This window comes from Tursiops truncatus, chromosome 11, assembly GCF_011762595.2.
Source record: "Tursiops truncatus isolate mTurTru1 chromosome 11, mTurTru1.mat.Y, whole genome shotgun sequence".
Taxonomy (NCBI): domain Eukaryota; kingdom Metazoa; phylum Chordata; class Mammalia; order Artiodactyla; family Delphinidae; genus Tursiops; species Tursiops truncatus.
Genome location: NC_047044.1, coordinates 50039135 through 50057779, shown reverse-complemented (window position 1 = coordinate 50057779; position 18645 = coordinate 50039135). Strand labels below are relative to the sequence as shown.

Here is an 18645-nt window from a genome sequence, read left to right as displayed (position 1 = left end):
CTCCGCCCCTCCGCGCAAACTTTTAGCCTGGGGAGTGGGAGCGTTTGCGAAAGCTGATGGTGTTTTTTTAGAAAATAAGTTTCAGATGTATAGCATTGGGCTTCCCTGGTGGCGCAGTGGTTGAGAGTCCGCCTGCCGATGCAGGGGACACGGGTTCGTGCCGCGGTCTGGGAAGATCCCGCGTGCCGCGGAGCGGCTGGGCCCGTGAGCCATGGCCGCTGGGCCTGCGCGTCCGGACCCTGTGCTCCGCAACGGGAGAGGCCCGCGTACCGCAAAAAAAAAACCCCACAAAAAACAGATGTACAGCATTATAGTTCAACATCTGTATATACTAGAGCGTGATCACCACTACAGTCTAGTTGCGATCCGTCACCATACAATTAACCCACTTCATGCTTTTCGCCCAACCCCCTGGAAGCAGATGGTCCTACAGTCGCGGAGCTGATTGGCTGTTCTTGGGCGTTACGTAGCCCGGGTTTTCCGGAATTTGGGTTGAGCTGGGGAGAGTGGAGTATGGCTTCTCTGAGTCAGCCCTTGCGCGAGCTACAGGGACCTTTGCTCCCCCCCAAGGACCTGGTGGAGGAGGAAGATGATCATCTGAGGGAAGATGCGGAGGAGGAGGAAGACACGGTGTTTGTCGATGCCGAGGAGCTCTGCAGTGGGGGTGTAAAAGCGGGCAGCCTCCCTGGTCGGCTCCGTGGTGAGGAAGCAACTCGCCCCTGGGAATGGGTTTGGAGGATTAATGAACTGTTTCCCATTATGGTCTCGTCCCAAGTAAGGCGCCCCATCGCTGCTAATAGACTTCCTTTGGGATGGCCTAGCTGTTTCGTCCTGTTTAGGATAAAATAAAAACAGCAGCAACCACAAGAATAGCAGAGACTTGAGCAAATACTTTGTGTTAAGCTTGGGCTCTACGTGTATCTCATTTACTGATGACAACTTTTTCAGGTAGTTTCTTAGTCGAGGAAACAATGGGTCTCCAGCCAGTATTCACACCCCGAATCAGGGCTTTTAACTATTTTCCTGTCTTTCCTGGAGTCGAGTATGTGGTTACTTTTCAGCTACTTAGACACACACGCACATAAGAAACACCCCAAGGCACTGTTGATTCATTAACCTTGTGTTAATAACCTTGTGATCTGTGTTTACCTTGTATAGTTTCCTGTCCTAAGAATTATACCTATTATGTGTACCTGGTGACTGATGTTTGAGAATGTTTGAATGTTCAGACCACTGCTGTACTGTAGAATTTTTCTGGTAATGGCATTGCTCTATATTTGCTCTGTCCAATACAACAGCTGTTACCCACTTGTGGCTATTGAGAACTTGAACTGCAGCTAGTGCACCTGAGTTGAATTTTAAATTTTAATTAATTTAAATTTAAATAGTCACAGGTGAGTGGCCAATACAGGTTTAGACAGAAACTTTTAAGTATTTGTGGAGGGTTTAGTCATTTATCCTGAAAGTGTTAGTGATTGGCTACCATCTTCCAAGCAAGGTGTTTGTTTTGTTGGGCTACCTTGGAGAGATTAGATGATGAGGTTGCTGTCTTAATGGAGCTTACCCTCTAATGAATTAAACTGACATTCTATAAATAATCACAGAAGTAACTATAATATCACTCAGTGCTTAGAAGGAATGGTACGAAGTGCTATGAGAGGTTATATTCATGAGATTCAGGGCTTTCCTGAGGAAGTGACAATTAAGCTGAGGTCTGTAGTAAATGGGGTAAATGGTAAGGAAGAAATTATTTAAGGCAAGTGGAACAGCTTTTGCAAAGGCCCTGGGTAGGAGGGACCATGACATTTTTTAGAAACTGCTTGAAGGTCAGTATTGACTGAGATCAGAGTAGCAGAGAGAGGACTGCTTTTAGAAGAGGAACAACAAACTTTTGCCATGTACCATGCCTCCCTCCTGGAATACAAAAACAGATGAAACATTGTCATGTTCTAGAGAGCTTACAGTGTAGTAGAGGGAGACAGATAAACAGGTGAGTGGAATATAGACACTGTAATAGACATCTGTAGAGGGTACTGTCCAGGGATTAAAGAGAGTAGTGGATTTGACAAAACATTGGGAAGAGATTTTAAATTTATCCTAAATTACCTTTTTTTTTTTAAAGTTTCAATTTTTGATGAAAATACTCAGCAGCAATGTGAAGTGTTTGGACGTTTTCCGTTAATGGGTGCTTGGTGGCGAGTGAAGGTACAGGTGAAGCCGGTAGGATCAAGGAGCTTTCAAGTTCAAGGATTTCCTTCTTACTTTTTACAATCAGATATGGCAGCACCGAATCAGTTACACATCTGTTCCCTCTTTCTTAAAGACTGTAATGTCTCCAGTGAAAAGAGAAAAAAATTTTTAGCATGGGTAAATGCTGAATCAAGTTATAAAGACCTCAACTTTGAAAATCTTAGGGAAAAATTAAGAACTTACCAAAAGAACATTGGAAGGAATACTCAAAAACAATCTACACGGAAAACACAAGAAGAGTCACCACCAGATGACGAGATACTGCGTTCTCTGGAAAACACAAGTAAGTGATTTTATCATTGAGTTTTAGTGTAACTGAGATACTGGATGACTGGTGTGTTTAAAATATTACCAGTACAGTATTGATATCTTGGTATAGTATTCTTTTTTTAAATTGGTTTGATGAAATGTGTTTGTATTGCTTTTGGAGTATGTCATTGACATTGCAGGTTCCTCATCTGTAATGTGAAGAGATTGGGTGAGATGATCTTTAAACACCTTTTAGTTCCTTTCCTGCTCTAAAAGTGTGATTCTAGGTCTCTCTCTAACTTTTGTGTCCTAGGATTACCTTGAGTCATTAAGAAGAAGTTCAGTTATCAATTATTCTGTTTCAGAAGGGAGAGAAGAAAGGCAAGAATATGAGCAATCCATTTTGGAAAGATTTCAGTTCAAAGTAGTTTAAAATAACTTCTAAATATGGTTTGTTATCTGGACATTCACATATATGGAATATTTCATTTCTTAATTTTATCAAATAAATTTGGCAGTACATCATTGAATGATTTCAATGATGAAAACATCATGATTACAGTAAGAAGAACGACTATAAAGATTAATATGTAAATGATTTTTAATGCTTAGCTTTAAATTTATATATTATTGAGTCAGAAATTTTATTGTGATTCTACTGCAAGCAGAAGGAAACAAAAGGCTAAGAAGTAGCTATCTAAGCATTTGAAGAACATAAATTTTGGTGTTAAACACAATGAAAACCATCTTGATACAAAAGCAAGTGTTATAAGACAATCACTTTTCTTGCTGGTCACAGTAAATTTATTACTCTGTCTTTGATTTGGATTTCTTAAACTGGTTGTGCTAAATGAGAAAGTCCATCAAATCAGTTGTTCTATGAGCTCATTTGTATGTTTCTATTTGTTCTTTTCTGATATCCTGTAGTTCCGTTTATAACTGTGATGAGAGCTCTGCAGTTCCCAAAAATAATGGAATTCCTTCCAGTTCTTCTGCCCCGACACTTTAAACGGCTCATAAGCTCAGATTCTACACAGGTGTTGGAAGCGATAGAAGAGATTTTAGGTACACAGCCATGGAAACTCGGATTTCGTAAAGTAAGAAAGATATTTGCTTAGCGTTTTGTAATCTTATACAAGGGAGGATGTCTCAAGCTTGACAGTTTTTTTGTATCTCTTTCAAGGGAAAGAAATTTGTATGACTTCAGTGTTGATTTATTTTCCTTGCAGTGTTGCAACTAATATAAACTTCTTCCACCTATAGCTCTTATGCAATAAATTTACAAAGGAAAACAAAATAACACAATAAATGACATTCAAATTATCAATACTTCAGTTACATAATTTAATTTCATATGACATTTTTTGTAACTGAATTGCCATAGCTCCTTGAATATAGATCTCATCGAAGACAAGTTCTTGTGTGTTTGGCAAGTCCATTCTGCTATGCTACGCCGTTCCTCACTTTCCTATTTGAACTTTCGAAGACCTTCATTATTCATATGGTACATGATGATGCCATTTGATTCTTTTTCTTTGGCACAATAATGTTATTTACGATTTCTTTGGCACTTCTGTTTTTCTTATTAGAGACCAGGAGTAGTAAAGTGGCACCGCGAAGCTCCAGAGATGTTGAAAACCAAATGTGGCACTTAAATCTTGGCAGTACTTGGTTATAGATGGTTTTCCAAATGAAAATACAATTTAAAAATTCTGAGATAATTGGTGGGATCCCCAAGAATGTTTACAGATCCCACCCCCCTGCCCATTTGAGAAATACTGGAATAATGAATTTGTTCCCTCTATAAAATGACTGATTTCAATATGCTTGGAAAAATGAGATTCTGGAACATTAGATTATTATATATATTTATTCAGTAGGAAAGAGAAGCAGAGCAATGAGCCTTCTGGGACTCAAGTGGAACTCAAGTCCCCTTTTCAGCGTGTAAACCACCACCCAGAATAAAGACTTTTACTGAGGTTTTGAATTCATTTGCTAGGGCTGCTGTAACAAACAGCATAGACTGGGTGTCTTAAACCACAGACATTTATTTTCTCACAGTTCCGGAGGCTATAAATCCAAAGTCAAGGTGCCAGCAGGGCTGATTTCTTCTGAGGCCTCTCTCCTTAGCTTATGGATGGCTGTCTTCTTCCTGTGTCTTTACATGGTCTTCCCTCTGTGCTTGTCTGGGTCCTAAAATCTTATGACATCAGTCATATTGGATTAGGGCCCACCCCAGTGATCTCATGTTAACTTAATTACCTCCTTAAAGACCCTATCTCCAAATATGGTCACATTCTGGGGTACTGGGTGTTAGGATTTCAACATACGAATTTTGGGGGGGACACATTTCAGCCCATAAAATGTATGGAGGGCTCCAGGGGTGATGTCTCCATGGGAAAAAAAAAAAAATGGAGCTGGTAGATGACCTACTTAGTGGATCATGGTGAAGGAAGTTCTGTACCTTTTCAGTGGAGTTTGGGCAGAATTTTGATAGGCACATGGAAAACTAAACAAGCCAAGAAAATGAGGCAGTCAGTAACTTCACAATATACACGAGAGTTCAACACAAAGTTAATGTAATCACAGCATATCATGTCACTCAGCCGTGAATCCTGTTTACACTGATTTAACAAAAATCAGTTTTCAAAATGTATACTATTAACTTTTCTCAAAGATGGGAGGAAGAGGGCTTCCCTGGTGGCGCAGTGGTTGAGAGTCCGCCTGCCGATGCAGGGGACACGGGTTCGTGCCCCGGTCCGCAAAGATCCCACATGCCGCGGAGCGGCTGGGCCCGTGAGCCATGGCCGCTGAGGCTGCGCGTCTGGAGCCTGTGCTCCGCAACGGAAGAGGCCACAGCAGTGAGAGGCCCGCGTACCGAAAAAAAAAAAAAAAAAAAAAAAAAAAAAGATGGGAGGAAGAGAAGCATGTGTGAAAGTGACAGTACAAAGGGAGCAAACTTGCATGAAGAAAGACTTTCCATAGTAAGGAGTTAACTAATTACCTAAATATTTTTTAAAGAAATTAAGGAATAGTATAAACAATACATAGAAATGTGGAGATAAATTCTGGAAGAAATAACTGAAAATGTTGAGGGTGTTGCCTTTAGAAGGCATGGAAAGGGTAAGTCAGAGGATTCCTATTTTTTGTGATAAGTCTCATAGTGTTATTTGACTCTTAAAACTGTATGTGTATTGCTTTGAAAAAACATAATTTTAATTATGAAATTATATAGATCTCTAATCACAGTACAGTTAATTAAAAAAAATTAGTTATGTATTAGGTACATAGTTTTTTTCCCCAAATTTTGTTGAAACACATGTCTTCTGGAACTTAAAAAATTATTATTAAACACCATAGTTTTCACTGTAATTCTCATAATAGTCATCTAATAGTCAATTATAAAAATATTTATAATTTTTATAAAGCAAACTTGAATTTACTTTTCTTAAAGATAACCTACAGACAGTTGAAGCTTCTGCAATGTGAGGCAAGTTGGACATCGTTTTGTCAGTGCAGGTCTCTTCTCCAGTTGATGACTGATTTGGAGAAGAATGCATTAGTAATATATTCTGAACTGAAGCGGATGTGTAGAGAGCAAGGGCACACGTGTGTTGAAGAAGCTGACTTAACTTCTGAATTGTCAGACCGCATGTCTTTTCATGATGCTTGGCAGTCTCTGAAGTTCTTGAAGGATATCGGTGTGGTGACGTATGAGAAGGGCTGTGTCTTTCTTTATGACCTTTACCAGGCTGAAAGAGGCATTGCCTCTTCAATCTGTGACCTGATGACAAGGTCGCCATGGCGATTACATGTTGATGTCAAAAAGGTGCTTGCATCTATTCACACCACAAGACCTGAGAATTCAGAAAGTGATGATACGCTAAATAAAAGTGAACCTGACGAAACAAGATTAGAAGATCCTGTGGATATTTGGGACATGCAGGACAGCGGTGACCATATTTGGGATAATGGTGAAAGTGAAGTTAAGGCAGAAATAAGTGAAGTCCAACTGGATCAGGATCAGGTGGCTGCTTTGGACATGATTTGCTCCAATGCTGTGACAGTCATCAGTGGGAAAGGTGGTAGTGGGAAGACCACAATTGTTAGCCAGCTTTTTAAGCATATAGAGCTGTTGGAAGAAAGAGAAGTGAAAAAAGCTTGTGAAGATTTTGAACAAGACCAGAATGTACCAGAAGAATGGATTACCTTCACCGAGCAAAGTCAGCCGAAGCCGGGCAAGGCTATAGAAGTTTTACTTACAGCACCTACAGGGAAAGCAGCTGGCTTACTGAGACAGAAAACTGGTTTCAGCGCTTATACACTATGTCAGGTAAAGCCTTTTACATTTTTTCTGTACATAAAACATTTGCCTTAAACACGGGCTTAATGTAATGAGTTTATTTTTCATTTCTTCCTGACAGAAATCAGTAGGCATTTATTTTATTTTATTTTATTTTTTTAACATCTTTATTGGGGTATAATTGCTTTAAATGGTGTGTTAGTTTTCTGCTTTATAACAAAGTGAATCAGTTATACATATACATATGTTCCCATATCTCTTGCCTCTTGCGTCTCCCTCCCTCCCACCCTCCCCACCCCACCCCTCCAGGCGGTCACAAAGCACTGAGCTGATATCCCTGTGCTATGCTGCTGCTTCCCACTAGCTATCTACCTTACGTTTGGTAGTGAATATATGTCCATGCCTCTCTCGCTTTGTCACAGCTCACCCTTCCCACTCCCCATATCCTCAAATCCATTCTCCAGTAGGTCTGTGTCTTTATTCCTGTCTTACCCCTGGGTTCTTCATGACATTTTTTTCCTTAAATTCCATATATATGTGTTAGCATACGGTATTTGTCTTTCTCTTTCTGACTTACTTCACTCTGTATGACAGACTCTAGGTCTATCCACCTCATTACAAATAGCTCAATTTCGTTTCTTTTTATGGCTGAGTAATATTCCATTGTATATATGTGCCACATCTTCTTTATCCATTCATCCGATGATGGACACTTAGGTTGTTTCCATCTCTGGGCTATTGTAAATAGAGCTGCAATGAACATTTTGGTACATGACTCTTTTTGAATTATGGTTTTCTCAGGGTATATGCCCAGGAGTGGGATTGCTGGGTCATATGGTAGTTCTATTTGTAGTTTTTTAAGGAACCTCCATACTGTTCTCCATAGTGGCTGTACCAATTCACATTCCCACGAGCAGTGCAGGAGTGTACCCTTTTCTCCACACCCTCTCCAGCATTTATTGTTTCTAGATTTTTTGATGATGGCCATTCTGACTGGTGTGAGATGATATCTCATTGTAGTTTTGATTTGCATTTCTCTAATGATTAATGATGTTGAGCATTCTTTCATGTGTTTGTTGGCAGTCTGTATATCTTCTTTGGAGAAATGTCTATTTAGGTCTTCTGCCCATTTTTGGATAGGGTTGTTCTTTTTTTGTTATTGAGCTGCATGAGCTGCTTATACATTTTGGAAATTAATCCTTTGTCAGTTGCTTCATTTGCAAATACTTTCTCCCATTCTGAGGGTTGTCTTTTGGTCTTGTTTATGGTTTCCTTTGCTGTGCAAAAGCTTTGAGGTTTCATTAGGTCCCATTTGTTTATTTTTGTTTTTATTTCCATTTCTCTAGGAGGCGGGTCAAAAAGGATCTTGCTGTGATTTATGTCATAGTGTGTTCTGCCTATATTTTCCTCTAAGAGTTTGATAGTTTCTGGCCTTACATTTAGGTCTTGAATCCATTTTGAGCTTATTTTTGTGTATGGTGTTAGGGAGTGATCTAATCTCATACTTTTACATGTACCTGTCCAGTTTTCCCAGCACCACTTATTGAAGAGGCTGTCCTTTTTCCATTGTACATTTCTGCCTCCTTTATCAAAGATAAGGTGACCATATGTGCGTGGGTTTATCTCTGGGCTTTCTATCCTGCTCCATTGATCTATCTTTCTGATTTTGTGCCAGTACCATACTGTCTTGATTACTGTAGCTTTGTAGTATAGTCTGAAGTCAGGGAGCCTGATTCCTCCAGCTCCGTTTTTTGTTCTCAAGATTGCTTTGGCTATTCGGGGTCTTTTGTGTTTCCCTACAAATTGTGAAATTTTTTGTTCTAGTTCTGTGAAAAATGCCAGTGGTAGTTTGATAGGGATTGCATTGAATCTGTAGATTGCTTTGGGTAGTAGAGTCATTTTCACAATGTTCATTCTTCCAATCCAAGAACATAGTGTATCTCTCCATCTATTTGTATCATCTTTAATTTCTTTCATCAGTGTCTTATAGTTTTCTGCATACAGTCTTTTGTCTCCTTAGATAGGTTTATTCCTAGATATTTTATTCTTTTTGTTGCAGTGGTAAATGGGAGTGTTTTCTTGATTTCACTTTCAGATTTTTCATCATTAGTGTATAGGAATGCCAGAGATTTCTGTGCGTTAATTTTGTATCCTGCAACTTTACCAAATTAATTGATTAGCTCTAGTAGTTTTCTGGTAGCATCTTTAGGATTCTCTATGTATAGTATCATGTCATCTGCAAACAGTGACAGCTTTACTTCTTCTTTTCCAATTTGGATTCCTTTTATTTCCTTTTCTTGTCTGATTGCTGTGGCTAAAACTTCCCAAACTATGTTGAATAAGAGTGGTGAGAGTGGGCAACCTTGTCTTGTTCCTGATCTTAGTGGAAATGCTTTCAGTTTTTCACTATAGAGGATGATGTTGGCTGTGGGTTTGTCATATATGGCCTTTATTATGTTGAGGAAAGTCCCCTTTATGCCTACTTTCTGCAGGGTTTTTACCATAAATGGGTGTTGAATTTTGTCGAAAGCTTTCTCTGCATCTATTGAGATGATCATATGTTTTTTCACCTTCAATTTGTTAATATGGTTTATAACATTGATTGATTTGCGTATATTGAAGAATCCTTGCATTCCTGGAATGAACCCCACTTGATCATGGTGTATGATCCTTTTAATGTGCTGTTGGATTCTGTTTGCTAGTATTTTGTTGAGTATTTTTGCATCTATGTTCATCAGTGATATTGGCCTGTAGTTTTCTTTCTTTGTGACATCCTTGTCTGGTTTTGGTATCAAGGTGATGGTGGCCTCGTAGAATGAATTTGGGAGTGTTCCTCCCTCTGCTATATTTTGGAAGAGTTTGAGAAGGATAGGTGTTAGCTCTTCTGTAAATGTTTGATAGAATTCGCCTGTGAAGCCATCTGGTCCTGGGCTTCTGTTTGTTGGAAGATTTTTAATCACAGTTTCAATTTCAGTGTTTGTGATTGGTCTGTTCATATTTTCTATTTCTTCCTGATTCAGTCTTGGCAGGTTGTGCATTTCTAAGAACTTGTCCATTTCTTGCAGGTTGTCCATTTTATTGGCATAGAGTTGCTTGTAGTAATCTCTCATGATCTTTTGTATTTCTGCAGTGTCAGTTGTTACTTCTCCTTTTTCATTTCTAATTCTATTGATTTGAGTCTTCTCCCTTTTTTTCTTGATGAGTCTGGCTAATGGTTTATCTATTTTGTTTATCTTCTTAAAGAACCAGCTTTTAGTTTTATTGATCTTTGCTATCATTTCCTTCATTTCTTTTTCATTTATTTCTGATCTGATTTTTATGATTTCTTCCCTTCTGCTAACTTTGGGGTTTTTTTGTTCTTCTTTCTCTAATTGCTTTAGGTGCAAGTTTAGGTTGTTTATTCGAGATGTTTCCTGTTTCTTAAGGTGGGCTTGTATTGCTATAAACTTCCCTCTTAGAACTGCTTTTGTTGCATCCCATAGGTTTTGAGTCATCGTGTCTCCATTGTCATTTGTTTCTAGGTATTTTTTGATTTCCTCTTAGATTTCTTCAGTGATCACTTCGTTATTCAGTAGTGTATTGTTTAGCCTCCATGTGTTTGTATTTTTTACAGATCTTTTCCTGTAATTGATATGTAGTCTCATGGCGTTGTGGTCGGAAAAGATACTTGATACAATTTCAGTTTTCTTAAATTTACCCAGGCTTGCTTTGTGACCCAAGATATGATCTATCCTGGAGAATGTTCCATGAGCACTTGAGAAAAATGTGTATTCTGTTGTTTTTGGATGTAGTGTCCTATAAATATCAATTAAGTCCATCTGGTTTAATGTATCATTTAAAGCTTGTGTTTCCTTATTTATTTTCATTTTGGATGATCTGTCCATTGGTGAAAGTGGGGTGTTAAAGTCCCCTACTATGAATGTGTTACTGTCGATTTCCCCTTTTATGGCTGTTAGTATTTGCCTTATGTATTGAGGTGCTCCTATGTTGGGTGCATAAATATTTACAATTGTTATATCTTCTTCTTGGATCGATCCCTTGATCATTATGTAGTGTCCCTCTTTGTCTCTTCTAATAGTCTTTATTTTAAAGTCTATTTTGTCTGATATGAGAATTGCTACTCCAGCTTTCTTTTGGTTTCCATTTGCATGGAATATCTTTTTCCATCCCCTTGCTTTCAGTCTGTATGTGTCTCTAGGTCTGAAGTGGGTCTCTTGTAGACAGCATATATATGGGTCTTGTTTATCCATTCAGCCAATCTGTGTCTTTTGGTGGGAGCATTTAGTCCATTTACATTTAAGGTAATTATTGATATGTATGTTCCTATTCCCATTTTCTAAATTGTTTTGGGTTTCTTATTGTAGGTCTTTTCCTTCTCTTGTGTTTCTTGTCTAGAGAAGTTCCTTTAGCATTTGTTTTAAAGCTGGGTTGGTGGTGCTGAACTCTCTCAGCTTTTGCTTGTCTGTAAAGGTTTTAATTTCTCCATCAAATCTGAATGAGATCCTTGCTGGGTAGAGTAATTTTGGTTGCAGGTTTTTCTCCTTCATCACTTTCAATATGTCCTGCCACCCCCTTCTGGCTTGCAGAGTTTCTGCTGAGAGATCAGCTGTTAACCTTATGGGGATTCCCTTGTGTGTTATTTGTTGTTTTTCCCTTGACTGCTTTTAATATGCTTTCTTTGTATTTAATTTTTGACAGTTTGATTAATATGTGTCTTGGCGTATTTCTCCTTGTATTTATCCTGTATAGGACTCTCTGTGCTTCCTGGGCTTGATTAACTATTTCCTTTCCCATATTAGGGAAGTTTTCAACTATAATCTCTTCAAATATTTTCTCAGTCCCTTTCTTTTTCTCTTCTTCTTCTGGAACCCCTATAATTCGAATGTTGGTGCATTAAATGTTGTCCTAGAGGTCTCTGAGACTGTCCTCAGTTCTTTTCATTCTCTTTTCTTTATTCTGGTCTGCAGCAGTTATTTCCACTATTTTATCTTCCAGGTCACTTATCAGTTCTTCTGCCTCAGTTATTCTGCTATTGATCCCATCTGGAGTATTTTTCATTTCATTTATTGTGTTGTTCATTATTGTTTGTTTCATCTTTAGTTCTTCTAGGTCCTTGTTAAATGTTTCTTGCATTTTGTCTATTCTATTTCCAAGATTTTGGATCATCTTTACTATCATTATTCTGAATTCTTTTTCAGGTAGACTGCCTGTTTCCTCTTCATTTGTTAGGTCTGGTGGGTTTTTATCTTGCTCCTTCATCTGCGGTGTGTTTTTTTGTCTTCTCATTTTGGTTATCTTACTGTGTTTGGGGTCTCGTTTTTGCAGGCTGCAGGTTCGTAGTTCCCGTTGTTTTTGGTGTCTGTTCCCAGTGGCTAAGGTTGGTTCAGTGGGTTGTGTAGGATTCCTGGTGGAGGGGACTAGTGCCTGTGTTTTGGTGGATGAGGCTGGATCTTGTCTTTCTGGTGGGCAGGTCCACGTCTGGTGGTGTGTTTTGGGGTGTCTGTGGACTTATTATGATTTTAGGCAGCCTCTCTGCTAATGGGTGGGGTTGTGTTCCTGTTTTGCTAGTTGTTTGGCACAGGGTGTCCAGCACTGTAGCTTGCTGGTCGTTGAGTGAAGCTGCGTGCTGGTGTTGAGATGGAGATCTCTGGGAGATTTTCGCTGTTTGATATTATGTGGAGCTGGGAGGTCTCTTTTTGACCAGTGTCCTGAAGTTGGCTCTCCCACCTCAGAGGCACAGCACTGACTCCTGACTGCAGCACCAAGAGCCTTTCATCCACACGGCTCAGAATGAAAGGGAGAAAAGGCAGAGAGAAAGAATTAGTAGAAGTAGGAAGAAAGAAAGAAAGAAAGAAAGGAGGGAAGGAAGGAAGAAGGAAAGAAGGAAAGAAAGAAAGGGAGGGAGGGAGGGACGGTGGGAAGAAGGAAGGAAGGAGGGAAGGAAGGAAAAAAGAAAGAAAAGATAAAGTAAAATAAAGTAAAATATAATATAGTTATTAAATTAAAAAATAATTATTAAGAAAAAATATTAAAAAAAAAAGGACGGATAGAACCCTAGGAGAAATGGTGGAAGCAAAGCTATACAGACAAAATCTCACACAGAAGCATGCACATACACACTCACAAGAAGAGGAAAAGGGGGAAAAATCATAAATCTTGCTCTCAAAGTCCACCTCCTCAATTTGGGATGACTCGTCTATTCAGGTATTCCACAGATGCAGGGTACATCAAGTTGATTGTGGAGCTTTAATCCGCTGCTTCTGAGGCTGCTGGGAGAGATTTCCCTTTCTCTCCTTTGTTCTCACAGCTCCCAGGATTTCAGCTTTGGATTTGGCCCCCGCCTCTGCGTGTAGGTCGCCAGAGGGCGTCTGTTCTTCGCTCAGACTGGACGGGGTTAAAGGAGCCGCTGATTCGGGGGCTCTGGCTCACTCAGGCCGGGGGGAGGGGGGCACGGAGTGCGGGGCGAGCCTACGGCGGCCGAGGCCGGCGTGACGTTGCACCAGCCTGAGGCGCGCCGTGCGTTCTCCCGGGGGGTTTGTCCCTGGATCCTGGGACCCTGGCAGTGGCGGGCTGCACAGGCTCCCCAGAAGGGGGGTGTGGATAGTGACCTGTGCTCGCACACAGGCTTCTTGGTGGCGGCAGCAGCAGCCTTAGCGTCTCCCGCCCGTCTCTGGGGTCCGCGCTTTTAGCCGCGGCTCGCGCCCGTCTCTGGAGCTCCTTTAAGCAGCGCTCTTAATCCCCTCTCCTCGAGCACCAAGAAACAAAGAGGGAGGAAAAAGTCTCTTGCCTCTTTGGCAGCTCCAGACCTTTTCCCGGACTCCCTCCCGGCCAGCCGTGGTGCACTAACCCCCTTCAGGCTATGTTCACGCTGCCAACCCCAGTCCTCTCCAGGCGCTCGACCGAAGCCCGAGTCTGAGCTCCCAACCCCTCCCGCCCCGGCGGGTGAGCAGACAAGCCTCTCGGGCTGGTGAGTGCTGGTCGGCCCTGATCCTCTGTTCGGGAATCTCTGCGCTTTGCCCTCTGCACCCCTGTTGCTGTGCTCTCCTCCGCGGCTCTGAAGCTTTCCCCCTGTGTCATCCGCAGTCTCCGGCCACGAAGGGGCTTCCTAGTGTCTGGAAACCTTTCCTCCTTCACAGCTCCCTCCCACTGGTGCCTGTCCCGTCCCTATCCTTTTGTCTCTGTTTTTTCTTTTGCCCTACCCAGGTACATGGTGGGGTTTCTTGCCTTTTGGGAGGTCTGAGGTCTTCTGCCAGCATTCAGTAGGTGTTCTGTAGGAGTTGTTCCACGTGTAGATGTATTTCTGGTGTATCTGTGGGGAGGAAGATGATCTCCGCATCTTATTCTTCCGCCATCTTCCCCTCGTCCCTGGACAAATTCTTAGAAAGTACACTCCCCCAAGACTATATTGTTGGTGAGAACGTAAGTTGGTGCAGCCACTGTGGAAAAGAGTATGCTGGTTTCTCAAAAACCTGAAAATAGAACTTGGCTGAATACTGTCTCCATCCTTGCTGGTTGTTTCATATTCAACAAGTTATTTAACTTCTCTGTGCCCAAATTTCTTGCTAGTTCTGAAAGCTAGCAGTCCAAAACAGAGGTCACAGTGTGTCAAGGTGTCCTCGGGGCCGAGCTCCTTCCCGGAGGGTGCCGACATTTCTTGGATCGTGGCTTCCTTCCTCCATTTCCAAAGCCAGGAGCTGCCACGCTCTCACACCTCCTCACTCTGACACTGACTCTTCCAGTAGGCATTTATTGAATGTCTTCTAGATCCTTGCCTTGTGGTAGCTAATCACTTAGATCAGTGCCACTCAAAACAGCCAGTGTATATAAACTGTTACTGTTTGCAGTGAGTTAGGAGCTTGTACCAGAAAGTAGATCAGTGTACCGCTTCCTTCATTGAGAACGTCTTATTATGAAAAAAAAAAAGTCAGGTAAACTAAAGTGTATGCTTAATGCTGTAGTTAGTTTAAGATTCTGGCAATGCCCTGTTTCTCAGTGGGACTGGTTTCAAACATGAGTCCACCTTTTGTAGAATGAAAGCTCCGTCGAAGTGAGGACTTGGATCATCTGGTTTAGTGCTTTATCTCCTTTGCCTACAACAGTGCCTGGCAAATAGTAGTTGCATAATAAAAATTTCAAATGAATTAAGATGCTTGAAAAAAATAGCTTTGGCTATAGTTAAGAGTCATGAAGTTTTAAACTTGTAAAGAGTTGGAGAGTTTCCTTTAGCCCTGATCTGCCATTTTATAGATCAAGGAAGTTAGTCGTTGGAAGATTTCTGAAGGAAATAATAATTGAATTGGAGTCTAATGGACAAGGAAGCTCAGGTAAGGAGAAGAACATTTTATTTAAGGGAAAGGCCTTCCCAGAGGCATTGAGGTGAATGATCAAGTGCATATAGAGGGTTTTGAGGGGACTGCGTTGATTGGAATGAAGTCTGTGTGTTGTAAGATAATGGAAATTACACTTGGTTTAGACCGGGAATTTGAGCTTTAAAGTTTGTAAAGTATTTTGCCGTTTCGTTAAATCCTTGACAAACGAGTGAAGTGGGTAAGTGATGTTATCTGCATTTTACAGGAGAGCCACTTAAAATTTGGGTGTGTTAAACAATTGGCCCCAAACCTTAGCTGAGTGCAGAGCTAGCGCTGGGATTCACATTTCTGACCTCCCACCTTGCTTCTCTTACCAAGGTGCCATGATCCCCTCATTTACTACAGACCTTATATACCTCACAAAGAAGCTTGGACTTGATTTACTGGGGAGCCATTTAGGTTCCTAAGCAAGAGAGTGAAATGAAGAAAGCAGTTCTAAGGAAGGCTACCGGAATCATAGACCCACGAGCCACCTCAGAAATTGCTTTTGCATTACTTTTATTTGTCACATGAGTGGGCATGATCCTAGAGCAGTTCAGTGTAGCTCATTGGTGGAAGAGTCTTCTGATCAGTTTATGATTTCTTCCATTACGCCTTCACTTCTGTTTAGTCTGAAGGATTGAATTAGAAAAGGAGAGGCCAGAGAGGGATCATTACTAAATTTCATCTTAAGTTCCAACTCTGATCAATTGGTAGTATCCTAATATCAGGTTGGGATGCTGGGAGGACATTTCTGAAGCCATGTTTAGGCTCAGGAAAGAGTGTAAGGGCACAGGAGAGGCATTGAGGTGGCACTTAGGCCACTTATTTATCATCCTTGGGCTAGGGATACCGGGTTTAGCAGAAAAAAATGCAAATAATTTTTTAGTGTAAGTGAGCATATATAGATATATGCATGCAACATAGAAACATTTGTGGAATGGTATACAACAAAATATTTAACATTCTCTGGTTGTAATTTTACAAAAAAATGTTTCCCTCTTCTGTGTTTTTTTAAATAGTAAATATTATTACCCCTGTAATAAATAGTTTTTTTAGTTGTCTTGGTGGTGGTTTTTTCAATGTTGGGGAAGTAAGGGAGTTTAGAATACTAGGAGAAAAAGTAGTATTTTCATAGTTAGTTTGGGCAGGCACCCCCTAATTTCCAGAATGGAGTATTGCAGTTGGGAGAAGAGAGGGGCTTAAGTGTTTGGGCCATCTCAGAAGGCCAAGAGAAGGTTTATTTGGGGGTAGAAAACAGTAGGGAGTTCTGTCTGGTCAAGAGTGATAAGAGGACAGTTGGGATTCTTGCAGTGGAATGGTGCCGTGTGAGAAGCTTGTTAAACACACCAAGTACTCCCTAGGAAGCAATGTTTTGAACTATTTCATCTGTCTTTTCTGGGATTCATCCTATAACTTTTGTGTTCTCTATTTCTTTAGTCTGTTTCCCTATGTTACTCTATGTACATCCTCCCTGTCCCTTCCCCATTTAAGAGTTTTGTTTTAAAAGAATATGTTGTTAAAAAAAAAATTTTTTTTTTTTTTGGTAAATTTTATAACCCGAATTTAAAAATGCCATACTTTGCTTGTAGGTCAATTATAGCTTCTACTTATGGGAGACAAAAACAATGACCAAGGACATGCCATGGAAATTTTCTTCGGTTAGAGTTCTGGTTGTGGATGAAGGGAGTTTGGTATCTGTCGGAATCTTTAAATCAGTTTTAAATTTACTGTGTGAGCACTCCCAACTTTCTAAGCTTATTATCCTTGGTAAGTTAAAATATTGTTGGTATCCTAATTGTTTGGTTCAAATTATTGTGGTTAGTACGTTCTTTATACCATTGCACTGTTTTAATATCCATATCCTACAGACGGGAAGCCATTTCTCAGACCCCACTCTGAAGCCACTCTGAGTTCAGTCTGACCAGCCTCTCTATCAGCTTGGGTGGCTCTTTGTTTTGGCCAGGATATCAGCAAGCTAGGTTGTGAATGAAATAGAGTTGTGAGGAGTTACTGTCATTACCTAAATGGTGACTATTAAAATAGTAAAATTCTCACAGACTCAGAGTAAATCAGGATGTAGATCATTTGGAAGTAATAGAAAGTCTGAATTATAGACCACTTAAAAGTAATTTTATGATTTTAAGCTAGTAATTCACATTAGACCTCCTCAGCCTCACAAGTCCTTTCCAATTCCGGTGAGATTCAGTTTGATGCTATTAGGTAGTACCGATGTGTAGACCATGTTTTTTAATGGAGGAAAAAATAGAATTGCAATGAGAGAATCAATATATTTATAAATAACTGTTTTAGGTATTTGAGGATATTGTGTAAGCAGTTGATTTTATTAATAGCTTAAGCATGCTTTCAGTTTCCACCCAGAAAATAGTTTCTCTTTTCTCTAAGGTTTGCTTGTTTGTTTAAAGTAAAAAGATTTTTAATAGAGCAAAATATTATCATTACATTACTGGAATTTATTATCAAATGCACTGGGTTTGTTTATTTTGCATTTTGTACATTAAGTTTATTTGAGGCCATAGATTTTTCCATGTTTAGTAAGACACTGAGCAAGATTGAATAAGTGACTAAATTCTAGATATCTAAGGCCTGTTTTTTTCTTTACCTGTTGGTGAAAATATATGCCCCAACAGTTTGCCTGTGTTTATAGATATGAAAAAAGTTCAATTCATGTTTTACCTTACTGTGTTATCACTATTTTTTCTATCTTACATTGTTTAATTGGAATGGTTTTTTTTTTTTTTTTTTTTTTGCGGGCCTCTCACTGTTGTGGCCTCTCCCGTTGCGGAGCACAGGCTCCAGACGCGCGGGCTCAGCGGCCATGGCTCACGGGCCCAGCCGCTCCGCGGCATGTGGGATCCTCCCGGACCGGGGCACGAACCCGTGTCCCCTGCATCGGCAGGCGGAGTCTCAACCACTGCGCCACCAGGGAAGCCCAATTGGAATGGTTTTTGTTGCTATTGTTGTTGTTGAATATTTTTGAAGACTTAATGTTCTTAAGTAATTTTAAACGAAGATTTTTTTCTTTTTTCCTCAGAGTAAGTCTTTATGATTATAGCATATATCAGTAGGGAGAAATAAAAATAATTTCTAAATTTCCAGATCCCAGTTACATAAAACCTACTCTATGTATTTTTCCCCCTTTTAGGTGATATTAGACAGTTACCCAGTATTGAACCTGGTAACTTGCTGAAAGATCTTTTTGAGACTCTCAAGTCAAGAAATTGTGCTATTGAACTAAAGACAAACCATAGAGCAGAATCTGAACTAATTGTGGACAATGCTACAAGGTATACTATAACTAAAATTTTGCATTTTCTCTCTGTCGTATTAGAAATAAAGGTAAAAAAAAATATTAGCTTTTGAATTAGGGTGATTCAGTGCAGTATGTTCACTATGCTCTTTTAGCAAACCTTTTCTGTCCTTCAGGTATATGTATACCTTTTGTCCCACAGTTAGAAAAGCAAAGTATTTTTC

The 18645-nt window shown here is 40.1% G+C and overlaps 1 protein-coding gene across 2 annotated transcripts in view; it reads left to right on the top strand.

Annotated features, from left to right (window-relative positions):
* The first annotated feature begins 389 nt into the window (after nucleotides 1-389).
* Nucleotides 390-18645, top strand: part of HELB (DNA helicase B) — a 52991-nt gene continuing 34735 nt past the window's right edge. Inside the window, exons 1-6 of one of the 2 annotated variants that reach the window (XM_073788410.1) lie at nucleotides 390-700; nucleotides 2276-2533; nucleotides 3427-3596; nucleotides 5954-6832; nucleotides 16743-16920; nucleotides 18317-18458. In XM_073788410.1, coding sequence (XP_073644511.1) covers nucleotides 514-700; nucleotides 2276-2533; nucleotides 3427-3596; nucleotides 5954-6832; nucleotides 16743-16920; nucleotides 18317-18458 — 1814 coding nt within the window. In that variant the 5' untranslated portion in view covers nucleotides 390-513. Of the gene's footprint in view, nucleotides 701-2122; nucleotides 2534-3426; nucleotides 3597-5953; nucleotides 6833-16742; nucleotides 16921-18316; nucleotides 18459-18645 lie in introns of both variants that reach the window. The other variant, XM_019918700.3, reaches the window with a different exon arrangement.